The sequence below is a fragment of the Artibeus jamaicensis genome, unplaced genomic scaffold (assembly GCF_021234435.1).
Source record: "Artibeus jamaicensis isolate MK-2021 breed Jamaican fruit bat unplaced genomic scaffold, CSHL_Jam_final contig_781, whole genome shotgun sequence".
In the NCBI taxonomy this organism is placed as follows: domain Eukaryota; kingdom Metazoa; phylum Chordata; class Mammalia; order Chiroptera; family Phyllostomidae; genus Artibeus; species Artibeus jamaicensis.
In genome coordinates this window covers 8,164,631-8,182,563 of record NW_026521968.1, presented here as the reverse complement: position 1 = coordinate 8,182,563, position 17,933 = coordinate 8,164,631, and the positions used below count along the sequence as shown (strand labels likewise).

Genomic DNA, 17,933 nt, shown 5'->3' with positions numbered 1-17,933 from the left:
TGTGCATAGTGTGGCTGTGGGATTTCAGAGGTCCTGCAGGAGTCTTGATCTTGCCTGACCTCCAGGCATGACCCATGAAGGCCAGAGTTCTCAGCGGGGTCCCAGAAGCTGTGGAGTCACAGCACACACAGTTCTTTTCTCAGGAACCACAGAGGCAGCCCTCCGGGTGCCCCCTAGTTCTGTAGTCCCTGGAAGGTGGTGTTGGGGTCTGAGATCCACAGGTGAGCACAGCTACCACCACTGTGAGCTGGGACACTCCTGCCACCCACTTTGGAAGAGGCCCTGGTGTTGCAATCCAATGCTAACCTGACTGCTTCACCACCAGGCTTCTCTTGCCCTGGTGAGTAGATGGGGGAACAGGGAGAAAGCGACAAAGCAGGCGTTTTCTGTCTGCTGCCAGGTACCCAATGCATGTCCCCATTCAGGGAAGAAGACAGGGGTGAGGCAAAGATGAGACCCACTTGCCCTTGCCCTTGGAATCCTTCTTTTCTCAGGCCAAATGCCAGGGCAGCTCTTCCTCTCTTCTTGATGCACATTTGGACAAGGCCCCCCGGGCACCTGGAAGTAGGGCTGGCCCACAGCTTGCAGTCACTGTGTCCTCCTAGGAGGAGGTGCTACAAAATGGGATCATGGGGAGTCCCTATCCCGTAGGGCTGTGCTCCATTACAAGCCCCAATTTGCAGATGAGGAAACTGAGGCACAAAGCAGAAAAGTCCTTGCCCAAAGTCTCAGGCTGACCCTTGGATACTTTACAGCAGGCTTGACATGCAGGTGAGGCTGCTCTAAGAGAGCTCAGTCCAGAGCTGTTTAACCACTTTCTCTGCTGCAGGATTTCCCCAAGCCTGGGATTCTCCAAGGGGCCAAGTGGGTATGCCACGACTCAATTTTTTTCACAAGGTAACTTCACAGGCAAGTGCTCCACAGAACATACTTTGGGAAACACTAAGGCTGACCCAGGTAGACAGCATGCTGGTTTAAGAAACTGTTACATTATTGGGGAACAGGTCTATGAGCTCCAGACTGGGGTTTACAGGGTTGGAATTTGTTCCTTCTGAAGGGATGGTGGACAGCCCCACCTGCCCAACAAACCTTTCACTTCTAATAGGCCAGCACCTTCCAGAGCCCCACAACGTCATGCCTGTTCAGGGACTTCCACACCATAAAGCCCTAGCCATCCTGCTGGGCCCTCACCCACAGAGCCTTCCTTGGCTGCCACTCCCATCGTCTAGCCCTGCAACATCAGGAAGCCGGGAGCCCAGATCTCAGTCCAAACCAAACTGATGGTTTGACAGTAGACTTCTGGGTCTCAAGATTCCTTTGGGCTCAAAAGTTCTATTTGTTATAGTCTGCACCCTGCAGAGGCCAAAATTTAAGGAATTAAGAGAAAATAACTCATCGCTTTGTGGATCTATAGTAGCTCCCATTTATAGGAAGCCTGTTAAGCACCAGGCATTTGCTGAATGCTACATACCCATTATTGCCACTTTGTACAAGAATCCTGCAAAGTAAGCATCATTATGCTCTTTTCACAGATGAAGAAATCAAGGCTTAACATGGCTTCCAGACCAAGTTGTCCTGCTAATAAATGTGAGCTCCACACTTTGTACCTGGATCTGACTGCAGAGTCTCTATTCAAGGGGCCTTCCTGTAAGGAGAGCCAGGCAGGAGAAGCAAAAGCTGTCTGGGTAAAAGAAGGTCAGTTGGAGTGGCACCTGTGCTGGTAAGGAGCAAGTATTAGATCATGGCCACTTAATTTGGAGGTTTGGATTTGCAGACAATAAAAACCCCAAGTCAAAGGTGAATAGTTAAGCAATTTATTAAGCAAGAGCAAAGAGAAAGCAAGAATCAAGAGAGTACACCACCAGACAGGAAAATCACCAACACCCAACCACAGATGGTGGGGAATCCGGAGGCAGCCGTATCTGGGGTTTGTCTGGGAACAGTTCCTAGCAAAGCGTCCTTCCCTCGGGTGGGATTCCAAAGTCTCATCTTGGGGGCTACACTTAAATATGTTTTAGATAAAAGTGGCTATGCACCAAGGGCCTTACGTGACTCGATTGACCAACTGTTCCCTCGGGGAGAATAGCCAGTTCTTCCCCAAGGGAACAATCAGTGTTCACAGGTATTGAGTTAAAAATTAGTGGTGCTTAGTCCTCCGTGGAGAAGGGCTAGTTCTCCCCAGGAGACAGCACACCTACATTTCATTCTTACAATAAAAGGTCATGGCTTGGGCATAACATAGAGAGGATTCTTAATATTTATTAACCCGTCACCTGATAACTTCTCCAAGGCCTAAGTGAACATCAAAAAGGAGTGTCTGCAGGTTGTCCAATATGGTTTATCCCCAGGATGAAATGAGGCACCGTGGTCGATGTGGCATTGCGAATTCAGAGGCCCTAAGCTCCAGCCCTGGTTGGGTACATCAGGACAAACCCTGGGTAATTGCTAAACAAAAATGGGATCTGATATTTATATATTAGTCATGAGCCTAACAGAAAAACGTGTTGTTCTTCTTAAACACACCTATGGAGACAACACCTCAATAATTCATTATCTGCAGACTAGCCTCAACTGAACCCAAGCTTCTACAGAGAGGACAGCTCTGAGAGCAGGAGTGAGTCAATGCCAGCCCCGTGCAGGCCCCTCAGCAACCACAGCTCCACAGGAAGTCAGCCTCAGCTTCCCCAGACTAACAAAAAGAAATGGAGACTGTGCTGGAAGAGGAGCAGGAGATGGAAAGGAAGACAAATAAGCACTCCAAGGTCGAATCCCTAAAGAAATGGCTGCACCACCATAAAACACATTCCAGGAGCAAAACTTTCCTGAACTCCTTCCACTTCCTGACACTGAACCAGAGAGTAGCAAGGGACATGAGCACACACAGAATTCAATCTCCACATTTCCTACACAAGAAAAGAGAGATCATAGAGGTTAAATTATTTCTTCATGGTCACAGCCTTACTCAGGCTGCCAGAGCAGCTTCCTGTTCACTACCCTCTACTCCTGGATTGGACCCCAACATGTCACGGCCTATAAAGGGAGAGTCCTGGAAAAACTCAATAAACAATGTGACAAAATACAGCAAAGGACATAGTCCTGAAATGACTGTATCCAAGTTCCCAACAGGGGGGAGATGTGATTCGCTTTCTTCTCTATTTCCTAGAAAGAAAAGCCCACATACGATTCTTTTCAAAATAATAGAGTCACTCCCCAATTGGGATTCAGAGGCCAAAGGTACTAAGGATGCACCCACAGTCCCAGGTTTCTTTGATCAGAAGGCATGGTACAGTCCTGGGAGCCAAATTCATGTGATCCCACAGCTCCCTGCTGAAAGTCATCTCCCGTGGGATTTCTGAGGATAACAAGACATGCCTTCCACTGGACCTTGGCCAGGAGTCAGACCAGCTTAGGACTGAATGAAGGTGGGGTGAACACATCTGAGGGCCAGTAGAGTTCTATGGGAAAGCAGCCTAGGTTTGCTTGGGGAACGCAGTAGTAAAATAATTATCCCAATTTCAAGCCAAATGCATTCTTCTGTATGGCTCTCGGCAACTACCAAATACTTGGAAAGCAACAAGAATGAAGGGCAAAAAAACAATGACTGTGATATACACTAAAGGTAGAAAGAGTAGCTAACAAAAGGCCTCAGTTATCATCATTGGGCACAATGAGCTGGCTACACTGGTCTAACAGAGCAAAGCAAGGGGCAGATATTAAGAGAGTCTGGGCATGGTTGAAAATTAATTCTAGCCCCGGCTGGTGTGGCTCAGTGGATTGAGTGCTGGCCTGTGAACCAAAAAGGTTACTGGTTTGATCCCCAGTCAGGGCACATGCCTGGGGTGTGGGCAGGATCCCTGGTCAGGGGTGTGCAATGGATGTTTCTCTCAAACATTGATGTTTTTCTCCCTTTCCTTCTCCCTTCCTTCCCTTCTCTCTGAAAATAAATAAAATATTTTTTTAAAAAATAAAGAAAAAGAAAAAGAATTCTAATGGTATCAAAAGTGACCTGATCTTGTTCTCCATCAGCCTCATTGCAAGCATGTCTGATTTCATAGAAATTTTCAGTTACGTCAACTGAGCAGGAGCTACAAAATATAGCCTGCTGTATAGGGATTGTTTTATCATGACCATCACCAAAAACCTATTTTCTTGAGAAAACTGACAGAAGTTATGCTTGGTCACCATTCAGGAAAGATTCTTTCTGTGGGTGTGACCAGTATTTCATCCCAGGCACTACAATGGCTTCAAGGTACCCCCTGGAGTAAAAAGACCTTAGAGACTTTAAAACCCCTGAGCCACAAAAACACCAAAATTTAATTTTGATTCATTGAAAAAAGTTTTCATTATAATCAAGATTTCCCAGTTCTTTATGGTTAAGAAGGCTGTTAAAAAGTTCACCAAGACTCCCAGCCAAGATGGAGGCATAGTAGGTGGAAATACTATGCCTCCTCACACAACCAAATTTAAGGACAACAAAGATTTAGAAACAAAAACACAACCAAAGCGGACAGAAAATTTAACTGTATGGAAGTCCGACAACAAACCATTCATCCAGACCGGTAAGAGAGGTAGAGTCAGTGGCCGGCAGAGAGGGGTTGCAGAAGGAAAAAACAGTGGTTGACAGAACCGGGTGTGGGGAGGAAACAAGCAGACCGAACCCAGTGAGCCGCACTAGGCGGCTGGCTGACCCAGGACACACACTTGCATGCAGATAAACCAGGCAAAAATGGGCAGTGAAACAGACCATACAACCCAAGTCCCCAGCAATGGGAAATAAAGCCTAAAAGCACCAACTGAAAAAACTTGTAGGGGTTGAGGTGCCAGGAGAGACTCCCAGCCTCACAGGAGAGTTCATTGGAGAGACCTACAGGGTCCTAGAATGTACACAAGCCCATCCGCACAGGAATCAGCACCAAAAGGGCCCAATTTGCTTGTGGGAAGCTGCAGAGAGGACTGAAATCTGAGCGAGAGCACAGCAAGTGCCATTGTTCCCTCTCTGACCCCGCCCCCACATACAGTGTCACAAACCAGCCACGGGGTTAACCGGGTTCCCTGCCCTGGTGAACACCTAAGGCTCCAACCCTCATATGTAACAGGCACAACCAGAAAAAAATTATGGCTGGAACGCAAGAGCAAATCAAAGCCCCAGAGCCAGTACTTTTAAGCGACCAAGACATAGCCAACCTGTCAGATGCACAGTTCAGAACACTGGTGATCAGGATGCTCACAGAACTGGTTGATTTTGGTCACAAATTAGATGAAGAAATGAAGGCTACACTAAGGAAAATACATGGGGAAACAATAGTGATGAAAAGGAAACTGGGACTCAAATCAAGGGAGTGGACCAGAAGGAAGAAGGAAACAACCAAACAGAAAAGAATGAAGAAACAAGAATTCAAAAAAAGTAAGAGAGGCTTAGGAAGCTTCAGGACATCTTTAAATGTTCCAACATTCAAATTATAGGGGTACCAGAAGGGAAAGAGGAAGAGCAACAAGTGGAGAACTTATTTGAACAAATAATAAAAGAGAACTTCCCCATGAAGCCCGAAAACAATGAACCGCTCGGCTAAACCGGTGAGAGGGGCGAACCAGCAGCGGAGCAGGTCAGGCAAAAAAAGATCCCCCAACCCAGGCAGCGTGCAGGCAGCCGAGGGCACGGATCCCAGGTGCAGGGTAGCTACGAGCGGACCTAGGGAAGGCACGGAGCAGCTAGCTGTCTATGGTCTCGCATTTGTGCGCAGATAAACCAGTGAAGAGACGAGCATTGAGACAGACAGTGCAGGTCCCGGTGCAGGGCAGCAGGCTCACACATTTGTGCTCAGATAAACAGGCAGGGGCGAGCAGTGAGGCAGACCGGGCAGGCGGAGAGGACCGCCATTGCTCCCTCTCTGACCCCGCCCCCACATACAGCATCACAAACCAGCAACCTGGGTAGCCCTGCCCTGGTGAACATCTAAGGCATCTCTCCGTATATGTAACAGGCACAAACAGATCAAAACATGGCATAAGAACAACTCAGAGCCCCAGAGCCAATAAATCTAAGCAATGAACAAATAGCCAAACTTTCAGATGCACAGTTCAAAACACTGGTGATCAGGATGCTCACAGAACTGGTTGATTTTAGTCATAAATTAGAGGAACATATGAAGGCTAAACTAATTTAAATGAATGGAAATGCACAGGAAACCAAAAGTAATGGAAAGGAAACTGGGACTCGAATCAAGGGAGCGGACCAAAAGGAAGAAAAAAATGACCAAACAGAAAAAATATGAAGAAACAAGAATTTTTAAAAATGAGGAGAGGCTTAGGAACCTCCAGGACATCTTTAAATGCTCCAACATCCGAATTATAGGAGTACCAGAAGGGGAAGAGGAACAGTCACGAGTGGAAACCTTATTTGAACAAATAATAAAAAAGAACTCCCCCATTCTGGCAAAGGAAATAGACTTCCAGGAAACCCAGGAAGCTCAGAGAGTCCCAAAGAAGTTGGACCCAAGAAGGAACACACCAAGGCACATCATAATTATATTAGCCAAGAGTAAAATGAAGGAGAGAATCCTAGAAGCAGCAAGAGATAAGGGGACCGTCACCTACAAAAGAGTTCCCATCAGACTGTCAGCGGATTTCTCAAAAGTGACCTTACAGGCAAGAAGGGGCTGGAAAGAGATATTCCAAGTCATGAAAACCAAAGACCTACAACCAAGATTGCTCTATCCAGCAAAACTTTCATTTAGAATGGAAGGGCGGATAAAAACACTTCTCAGATAAGGTCAAGTTCAAAGAGTTCATCATCATCAAGCCCTTATTATATGAAATGTTGAAGGGACATTTCTAAGAAAAAGAAGATAAAAATATGAACAGTGAAAGGACAGCAAACTCACAGTTATTAAGAACCACACCTAAAACAAAAGTGAACTAAGAGGACAGCTAGATCAGGAGCAGAGCCACAGAAATGGAGATCACATGGAGGGTTAGCAACAGGGGAGTGGGAGGAGGAGAAGGGGGAGAAGGTACAGAGAATAAGCATAGATGGTAGGTATAAAATAGATAGGGGGAGGGCAAGAATAGTATGGGAAATGTAGATGCTAAAGAATTTATGACACATGGACATGAACTAAAGGGGGGAATGTTGGGGGGAGGGATACGCAGGATGGAGGAGAATGAAGGGGAGAAATGGGACAACTGAAATGGTATAATCAATAAAATATATTTTTTTTAAAAGTTCACCAAAATCACTCAGTCTAGAGGACACTTCAGACGCACCCGACCAGGAGCTACCTTCCCTCTCAGGGCAGACCCGCATCTCAACCAGGAGAATGAAATTCAGGGCTGAAGACTCTGGGGGAGCCGGAGCAGAGGAAAGCAAGCGGTTTTCCACCTTGACTGGTGAGGAGAAGCTTCTATGGCTGAGACCGGTAACTCCAAAGAAAACGGGCTGGCCAGCATCTGGGGGCCCCTGGAGAAGTGGCAGGAGAGGCAGTGTTGGCTTTTATTTTTCTCCCTCATTTCCAACACACCAGTATTTCCCCAGACAAAGGTGCCCAGAAACACAGCTGAGCCCCAGCTCCCAACAGGATGTACAATTCATGACCCAGACAGGGAGGTTCAGTCACCCTCCTGTGTCACCCACAGCCCCTGATTTCCCTACTTCCTGTCGCAGCTAAGGAGCCTGCGACAAGTTGCTGTGCCCAGTGGAACTTTGAGGGGTAGTGGGACTTACTTTCCCAGAAAAGGTGTGAACATTCCCCAGGGAGATCTGCCTCTGGCGGCATTGGGAAGTCCCCCTAGGATGGGAGCTACTCAAACAGAAGGCAGCTCCCTTACTCTTTTCCCCCAGTTCTTTCCTTTATATCCTGTAGTTTCCTACGACCCTCTTACCTTCAGCCAGTGGGGAGATAAGGGGACGAAGGTAGTGACCCAGCGACAGACCAGGCAACCTAGCAACCACAAAGAGCATAGAGCCTTGCTGCTGGTGGGCGTCTCTGTGCCAGGAATAACTCAGCCCCATGTCCATCCACCTTAGAGGCGTCGGAGATGAGGCCCGTGAAGAACCGCAACCTCGGCTACTCTCAGGCGGACCTCCCGCTCGTGCTCCACGCTGTTGGTGGCATTTCCAGGGGCCTGAAGGGGGTGGCGTGGGGGGCGAGAATACAGACACACGCCCCAGAGCTGGGGGTGGGGGTGTGCTCCACAACAATATCTAAGGGATGGAGAGGGAGGTGACATCAGATGTGTGACCTCGCCATACTCCCGAAGTGGCAGCCTCCCTGGTTTGCCTCCAAAACTGTGATGCATCTCCCCGACTTTCTCTCGCCCCCGGATCCCCCAGTTTTTCTTGTCAAGGTCCTACCCCAGGATTCCCTAGTCCAAATGGTTTAGTCCCCTGCCCAAAGGATTTTCTTCTTTCTGACTCCACGAGCTCTTCTCCCCAACGGGTTCTACAGTGCGGGCTGCTGTGCTCCGCCTCAAGCCGCTGCAGGGAACTCGCACCCAGCGGCACCCAGCTTCCCCGGTGCCCGCAGGGTTGATCCTGCACCACAGCACCCGAGCGGCGCAGGTCTCCCACCCTGGCCACAGCCGCAAACATCCCTACAGTGAACAAGGGGACAAGACTGGGCTTCCGCCTCCCGGACCGCACGGATTGGAGGCAACTCACCTCCCACCCTGCTCTCGCTGCCCCAATCCAAGCGCGCAGGTAGAATAGAGGGAAGAGAAGGGGGGGGCGGGGGGCAGACCTAGATGGAGGCACAGCGCTGTGGAGAGCGGGGAGGTGCGCTCCTGGGGACACAGAGAAGTGGCGGGGCTGGCGAAGGGGGTGGGTGCCCAGGGCACGCCCCACCCTCATCTTGCCCTCGCAGTGCCAGCAGACAGTGCACAGGTACGTGAGTGTCCGCCAGACCTGGATGATAAAGAGGCCCCGAATAAAGTCACCATGAAGGAAGCCAGGAAAGCCCGCCACACGTGTTGGTATCGGCTGTCGCGGGCACCTTCATCATCACTGGAATGGTGAACCATCCATTTTTGGTGTGTGGACTGAAAATGAGGAGGAAGAGGGGGAAGAGGATGCGTCTAGCCTGAGATGGTTCTCGCGTGTATTTGCTACTCATTCATAGCTGCCTCCTCCTCCGCCGCCACCACCCTTTGCCATATCTAGGAACGCGCCCCAGGTGCAGGAATTCGGAGACCTCCTCCCGCCTCCAGTGTCACCCCGAAAACCCATTAACTCTGCTACTACAAAGCCATATCGCTGCTACTACAGCCGCCTACGCGGGGCGCGGGGAAGGGGACAGGGAGCAGGGAGCAGGGAGGTGCCTCGGCTTGGAAAGCTGTGCGCATCCTGGCGGGGTGCGCGGAGATAACTCCAGCCAGCCGCCAGCCCTCCCTCGGAGGTGGGGTTCAGGCAGGGAAGGAGGTTGGAGCGCAGGACCGCTCCCACTCCTCTGGCCGCCACCTGCTTGCCCAGGACTGCGCCGGCCCAGCGCGGAAAGTGAGGGGACACACTCCGCCGTGTGACACGCGTGTACGCTGCACGCCGCCCGAGGGCCTGCTCCCCGCTCGCCCCTGGCACAGCTGACAAGCAGCTTTTGGTTTATTAGGTGGCAACTTGCTAATAATGTATAATCAGCCCCTTCTTCCTGAACACCCCTGTGCCAGCCCTCCTCTCCAGCCACACTCGGCTCAAGGCTCCCCACCCCTGCGCGCTCTGGGCCCCTACAGGTTAACCGCGTCCTGCGTCCTGTGCCCCGGTGTCACCGTCACAGCTAGCCCCTGCTCCCTGAGCTCGTTTGCAGGACACTACGCCTACTCGGCCTCCGCTCATTATTCCTTCTCGCCTCCTCCGTCTCTTCCTCGCCCCCCACCTGGCAGCCCGGGCCACTTCTGCGAGTACCCCGCGCTGCCGGCTGCCGCCAACTGCAGCAGCTGGAGCGGGTGCAGGCTCAGGCCGCCTGAGCCGGGAGGGAAGGAGGTGCGCAGAGCTGGCTCACCTTGACTCGGGGCCGGGCAGCAGCAGGAGCAGCGCCTGGCCTCGGCGGCGGCGGCTGCGGCGGCCAGGCCTCCAGTGAGTGAGGGGGGGCGCCCCGAACCCAGCGCGGGTCCCGCACCTTTCTCCAATGTGCAGTGCCCCCAACAGAGCTTCCTGGGGGTCCCGGAGAGGATGGTCCGACCCCCAAGGTAGACCATTTTTCCCAAAGGAGACTCCAGTGGGGAGGAGAGGAATGGCTAGCTTGTGGACTCGATTCCACAAGCCCGACGCCTCAAGATTCTCCAGCTTCGGGATTGAGAAAGACCCTTCGTCAAGATACACACCCTAGTTCGACTCCGATGGATCCTTAGCTGGCCCTTCCCTTCCTCCTGCCAGGGTGCTCCAGTGCCGTGAGTGACTGGAAGGCGGGGCCCCCCGGGAAGGCTGGTATGTTGTCCGTGGCTTTGAAGCAGCAGGTTTCTACCTTTTTCTCCTGAAGTGACAGAGGCCGCCTAAGAAAGTGGGAGGACCGACTGGCCTCAGGGGCTGTGCATATTCCAACCGGCAGAATCCCCTCAAGTCGCTTTCTTTTATCTAGCTTTACAGTCCATCACGTGAGGAGAGCGGCTAGGAGAAGCGGTGTCCCGGGCTCCATTCTAGCCCACCTTTCCCCATTTAGGGTCTTCCCCATTTAAAGATGAAAGGGTCTGGGTTTGTTCAGCAGCCTCTATCCCTTCACCACCAAGGGAACCAATCCCCGTTCTGATACTCTCAGAAACTGCTCCCATGCGGTACCAGCTGGACCTCAGGTTTCCCCAGTGCTAGTTCAAAGGGTACTTACTGATCACCTTCCCTTCATTGCCAGTAGTGGTTTCCCCAAAGTTTCCAGCTCATTGGTTTAAGCCTAATTGGAATTATCAGGTTCCTTTCACACCTTCCTGTGATGCAAGCCAAGTCAGCATCCTTCACTGCATAGGCCAATGCTGTTGCTGCTGGAGCTTGGCCCTTGTGTTATGGGTAGAAACCAGGCTCGTCCGCCGGATCACAGGGAAAGCATCCCGAGGACCCACAGAGGGAAGACCGGTGTGGCAACATTTATTCAGGTGGAAATATGTGGGAGTGACTTTTCCCACAAGTCCCCCACCCCATCCACCACGGATGAAAGTACACATGACATGACATGATCTGCTTGGGGAAGAGGTGGCCAATCTCTCAAGAGGGAAGGGCTGTGAGCAGTGGCCAGTTTCTCAGGGGAAAAAGGCATTGAGCCCCCTCCTCCAGGGGCTTTTATTGGGTTGTAATACACAGGAATACAGGGCAGCAAGGATCAAAGAGTAGATAACATTTCAAAGAAATCTGAGGGCTTAGTCTGAGTCAGTGTCTGTCAGGAAAGGGGGTTGTAGAAACTTTGGAAGACATGCTCATTTCCTGCTCAGACCCTTTTCATATGAATGAAAGCACTCTTAGCAGAGCAGATTTCACAGGTTTTGAGAAATTCTTTGTGATACCAGATCCCCCCCACCCATGCTCTGGCAAGGCAAGGAGCTGCACCCCTCCCCATCAGGTATTCAGGCTTAAGGGAATTAGAGCCAGGAAGTGCTTCTTCCAGAGAACATGGGGACTCAGGCTATGTCCCATAGCCAGGGGGCAAGAGTCCACTGCTCTTTGTTGCAGCCCCCCCCCCAGTCCTTCCATGACAGCCTCCCAAGTGGTTGAGTCTGGCTTAGGTTGCTCCCCACTGTGAGGAGACTTACCCATCATGGACTTCCGACCATGCTTTGGGGGCAGGGAGAGGAAACTGAGGCAGTGTTTGCTACCAGAGACAAGCTTTGTCTCCTATGGCTCGCATTTCAGAGGTCACTCACTCATCCTTAGCCACAGGGGGTAGATAAAGTTCCTGAAACCAGACAGAGGGGTCCACAACAGAAATAGAAGCTGTCCCCTAAGTTTCCAAAGTCCCACTTCTGTTCCTCCCACCATGGCAAAAGTCCAAACTTGTCCTCAGCAAGAGCAAAGTAAAATCAGAGTTTCTGCTTCATGTTAAGGCTCAGTCCTTTTTTTTTTCCTTTTTTTAAAAATTTTTTTATTGATTATGCTGTTACAGTTGTTCTATTCCCCCCCTTCATTCCCCTCCACCCTACCCCCATCCCCACCATTACCCCCCCTTTAGTTTATGACCATGTGTCTCAATTCCTTTAGATTCTATATTTCCCATGCTATTCTTGCCCCCCCATCTATTTTCTATCTACTGTCTATGCTATTTATTTTCTGTACCTTCTCCCCTCTTCTCCTCCTCCCACTCCCCTGTTGCTAACCGTCCTTGAGATCTTCATTTCTATGTTTCCACTCCTGATCTAGCTGTCCTTTTAGTTTGCTTTTGTTTTAGGTGTGGTTGTTAATAACTGTGAGTTTGTTGTCCTTTCACTGTTCATGTTTCTTTAACTTCTTTTTCTTAGATAAGTCCCTTTCACATTTCATATAATAAGGGCTTGATGATGATGAACTCCTTGAATTTGGTCTTATCTGAGAAGCGCTTTATCTGTCCTTCCATTCTCAATGAAAGTTTTGCTGGATAGAGCAATCTTGGTTGTAGGTCTTTGGATTTCATGACTTGGAATACCTCTTTCCAGCCCCTTCTTGCCTGTAAGGTCTCTTTTGAGAAATCCGCTGACAGTCTGATGGGGACTCCTTTGTAGGTGACTGTCCCCTTAGCTCTTGCTGCTTCTAGGATTCTCTCCTTCATTTTAATTTTGGCTAATATAATTATGATGTGCCTTGGTGTGTTCCTTCTTGGGTCCAACTTCTTTGGGACTCTCTGAGCTTCCTGGATTTCCTGGAAGTCGATTTCCTTTGCCAGATTGGGGAAATTCTCCTTTATTATTTGTTCAAATAAGTTTTCCACTGGTGGCTGTGCCTTTCCCCTTTCTGGTACCCCTATAATTCAGGTGTTGGAGCGTTTAAAGATGTCCTGGAGGTTCCTAAGACTCTCCTCATTTCTTTGAATTCTTGCTTCTTGACTCTTTTCTGTTTGGCCATTATTTGCTTTCTTCTGGTCCACTCCATTGATTTGAGTCCCAGTTTCCTTTTCATTGCTATTGGTGCCCTGTGCAATTCCATTCATTTCAATTAGTTTTGCCTTCATATATTTGTCTAATTTGTGGGTATAATCAACCAGTTCTGTGAGGATCCTGATCACCAGTGTTTTAAACTGTGCGTCTGAGAGTTTTGCTATTTCTTCATCGCTTAGATTTATAGGCTCTGGGGCTTTGAGATCTTCTTGAGCCATTTTTGGTCTGTTCGCGCCCTTTAAGTGTGAGGAGCGGTGCCTTGGACTCCCAGGTCACTGGTTTGTGATGCTGTATGTGGGGGCGTGGTCAGAGCGGGGAAATGGCGGCCCCCTCTGCTGTTTCTCGCCGCTGGGTGAGGAGCAGAGGCTTAGGTTGTTCACCTGGGCCGGGCCACTCAGAGTCGCTGGGTTATGGCGCTGTATGTGGAGGTGGGGTCAGAGCAGGGAAATGGCAGCGCCCTCCCTGCCGCTTGCCGCGGGGACCCGCTAGGTTCCGGTCCAAACGCCCACTCCCTCACTTGTCTATCCGTGCACAAATGCGCAACCACAGTCAACCTGCAGCCCTGCTCCCTCACTGTTTCCCCGCGGTGGCTCGCTTGGTTGCTCACTCGGTCGCTCACTAGGTCCAACCCTGCGCCTGGATTCCATGCGCCTGAGTCCGTCTGACCGAGTTTTCCTGTGCAACCCTGCTCCACCAGCTGCTGGTTTCGCCCCTTACCAGTCAGGCTGAAGAACTTGTTGTTAACAGACTTCCGAAAAGTTCAATTTTCTGTGTTCTGGATGTGTTTTCTGTTGCTAATATTTAGTTGTCTCTAAACTTGGTTGTGTGAGAAGGCACGGCATATCCACCTATGCCTCCATCTTGGCAGAAATCCAAGGCTCAGTCCTTTTGAGCCCACTAGTCTGCTGCAGCCCCGGTAGCTGCCAGACCCACATGGCCACGTGCTCCCAGACAAGAGATAACATATAAATGCACAAGGCGAGTGCCGTTCGAAAGAGAGAGAGGGAGAGAGGGAGAGTGGGAGAGAAGAGAGGCAGAGAGGGGAGAAGAGATTCTTTGTTCCTCTGGGATTATACTAGTTTGGGTTTGGGATGGACCAGATGCTTTTTCAAAAGAACTAATCAACTTCCCAGACTTTCATGGGCTTTTTGATAGCTCCACCCCCTAGTTAGACTGACGCCTCTATGATCAAACTCTTCCCTCTGTGCCCCCCAATACCGATGCAGTAGCAGAGAGGGGAAGGAGGATTGTTAGCCCACTTGGTAGAGCAACGCTATGATTCATTTGGGGTGGTAGCTGTAGCTTCCTGGTGAAGCACACAGGCTCATGTTCCCGGGTTATTAAACTCAATATCCACTTCCCTTTGCTCTCTTTCCTTTATTAATAACTAGTTATGATGCCCAGACTGCTGTGGTTCAGTTGGTTGGGTGTCTTCCCACAAAGTGAAAGGTCACCAGTTCAATTCCATGTCAGGACACATGCCTGGGTTGAAGATTCAGTCCCCAGTCAGGGCACGTACAAGAGGCAACCAATCAATATTTCTCTCTCACATCAATGTTTCTCTCCCTTGCCTCTAAAAATAAATAAATAAAATCTTTTTAAAAAAAACATAATTAGCCCCAGTAACACTTGGAGGCCCTCCAGTGCAAGGGAGGACCTGGCAAGGGAGGCCCAGCTGGGCGGAGAGGCTGAAGGGGATGTTTGCAGCTTCCCTTGCTTTATTCAGAACACATTCATTGGATTCAGGACTCACATCCATTAGAAAAGAGTCAAAATCAAAGGGGAAAATGGAATGAGATTGAGTCCTTAAGTGTTTGGTACTCAAAAGCAGTATGTGAAGGGAGCTGCAGCCCTGGCCAGGTGGCTCAGTTGGTTGGAGTATCATCCTGTACACCAACAGGTTATGGGTTCAATCCTAGGTTGGGGTGCATAGGGGAGGCAACCAATCAATATTTCTCTTTCACATCAATGTTCTTCTCTCTCTCCCAACCTCTCCCTCCCTCCCTTTATCACTTCCCCTCTCTCTAAAATCAATAAACCATATTCTCCGGTGAGGATTAAAAATAAATAGAGGGGCCTGGCTGGCGTGGCTCAGTGGATTGACTGCGGGCTTGAGAATGAAGGGATCACGGTTCGATACCCAGTCAGGGCACATGCCTGGGTTGCAGACCAGTTCCCAGTGGGGGACACGTGAGAGGCAACCACACATTGATGTTTCTCTCCCTCTCTCCTTCCCTTTTCCTCTAAAAATAAATAAAATATAAAAATCTTTTTAAAAATAAATAAATAATAAATAGAGGGGCACTGTGTACGGGTGCCGGACATCTAGGGAGTTGAAAGGAAGGGAGACCTTCTTATCTAGAGGACCTGGTTGTCTAATGCTCAGTTTTCAGAACAGGACTGAGCTCCATAAGGGCTAACACAGGCACAGAGCTTACAGCTTGCCAGACACTGTCCCTAAGCACTTCGTGGGCATTAACTCTGCACAACAACACTGAGTGGTGCTGTGACTATCCCCATCTTAAATATAAGTCAACTTTGTCACAGAGAGGCTGAGGAGGTTGGCCACGGTCACATAGCTAGTGCAGCTATGCTAGGATTGAATCCAGATAGTTTGGTTACAGCACCTAACCTCCCCACTGCACCGCCATCAACCAGAAGCACAGATTAGTCACTGCTGCTGTGCCTGGCGTGCCCATATAAATCTTTGGAGAGCCCCAGTATTCTGGTTTCTGACCTGCCCCTTGGAACCTGCCTAAGCTTTCCAACTTGAGCTGTTGCTCACCAGAATCACCACCAAGTACCACAATAAATTCTGACAATAATATTTGCTTGTTTTACTTGTTGATTAGAGAGCTCTGATGTATAACCAAACTGCAATGTTACAGGTTTCTTAAAAGATATAAAAATGGCACATCAATATAACATATAATGACCATTTATTTTCTCCTCATCAGTTTCATACTATAATACAATACCTATGCAAAGAAGAGTGGCATTCAACCCTAAACTCAAAGAGTAGCCCCCTCTGTATCCTAAACGAGTCCCAAGGATGATCTGTCCCAATTAACAACACATCCTAGCCTGGCATCACTAAGGGAACACCAGTGGATGAGATATGATCTCTGCCTTCAATTACTTGTCTCCTGGAATGACTGCATGTGAAAAACAGTTACACTGCAACACAGTGAGTGGTGCCATAGAAGTGTCCAAATGCTTCGGAGCAGAAAGAGAACCTTTCTGTTTGGAGAGTTGCAGGAAAAGAAGCTCATCAGGAGACTGGGGTCCAACTGTACACAGCTGAACAGCCTGGACTGTCTCACTAGAGATGGGGAGACACTGAAGGCTCGAGGTGGGGGTACAGTTCAGAAAGATCAGCCTTCAGGATCCATGGAGGGGAGGTTAAAGGGGAAAAGGATGGGTGAGAGTCCAGGCAAGAGATAAGGGCCAAACCAAGGTGAGGCGCTGAAGATGGAAGAGAAACAATGTATTCAAGAGGGGGAAAAAAATTAGAGGTGACATCAATAGAGCCTTTTTTTTTCTCCTGTTCACTTCAGCTTCAGATTTATTTGCCATAAAAAAATAACTTCAGGCCCTGACTGGTGTGACTCAATGGGTTGGGCATCATCCCACAAAGCCAAAGTTCTCACAAAGCCAAAGGTCACTGGTTTGATTTCCAGTCAGGGCACATGCCTGGGTTTCAGTACAGGTCCCCAAGGCAACTGATTGTTGTTTCTCTCCCTCTTTCTTCTTCCTCTCCCCTCTCTTTAAAAATAAATAAATAAAATATTTTTTCACAAATGAAAAAATAATAATAACTTTGGGCCCAAGTCACTGAACCACTGCCTAGGACTCAGCAGCCTTCCCCATTGCTTACCAATACTCTGCCCACCCCTTCCCCTACCCCAGCCTTCCACAGGCAGTTTCCAGTGAGGGAAAAGGGGAAAAGGAATCACACAGGATGTCTGCTGTCCAGAACCTGCACTCTTTTGGCCCCTTTGCTAGTGCAAGTATGGGTGATGGTCTGTTTCCTTCTGACACCCAGGATTACACCCATATAAGAATTCAACAGAGAACCAGCAGGAAGACTCTTATTACAGGAAGTCCAAGAAATCACTGATGATTATAATTTTTTTAAACAAACCTAGTGAAGGCATTAAAGAAATTTGCCTGCATTGTTACTGTAATTGAGCATCCAGAATATGGAAAAGTAATTCAGCTACGGGGTGACCAGTGCAAGAACATACACCAGTTCCTCATAGAGACTGGACAGGCCGAGGTTGATCAGCTGAAGTTTCATGGTTTTAAGTGGTTTTGGCTCAGTGAAGCTAACTAAGCAAGGACTTCCTTGCAATGAGTGGCACTTCCCCTCTGTCCCTTGTCACAAATTTAAAAACCTTGCAGCTTATATAACATAACCATTTGAGGTCTATGGTTAGACCTACTGCTTTTAACTGGGATTGCTATAACTGCTTCATTTAATAAACTGAAAAGAGCTCTGCAAAAATAAATAAATACCTAACTTTGTGTCTGTCTCTGATCATGGCTAAGCAATCACAGAGACCCGGTTTCTGGGTTAGGTAATTTCAAACTTCCATGAAATGCAAGTCAGATCAGAGGACCAGATTTCAAATCATGTATGTCTGCTGCGGAGCAAGGCACATTCTCTGAAACTCACTCGCAGCATTTGCAAACTGAGAATCCTATCTACCTCCGAGCTTGTTGTGCCATCCACTCACCTGAGTGCCAATATAACTACACCATTTACAGAGCACTTACTATGTGCCAGCCACTATTCTAACAAGCATTAACTATTTAATCCTCACAACAACCTTAGGAGATAGGTACTATTATCATCATTATTCTGCTGATAAACAGAGGCAAAAAGAGATGCAATATTT

At 49.0% G+C, this 17,933-nt stretch overlaps 1 protein-coding gene across 1 annotated transcript; it reads left to right on the top strand.

The window, feature by feature from the left end:
- The first annotated feature begins 16,993 nt into the window (after window positions 1-16,993).
- LOC128628489 (eukaryotic translation initiation factor 1-like) lies at window positions 16,994-17,368 on the top strand. The gene is given in 1 exon segment (XM_053672655.1): window positions 16,994-17,368. A coding segment is annotated over 1 exon segment (375 nt).
- The last annotated feature ends 565 nt before the right edge of the window (window positions 17,369-17,933 follow it).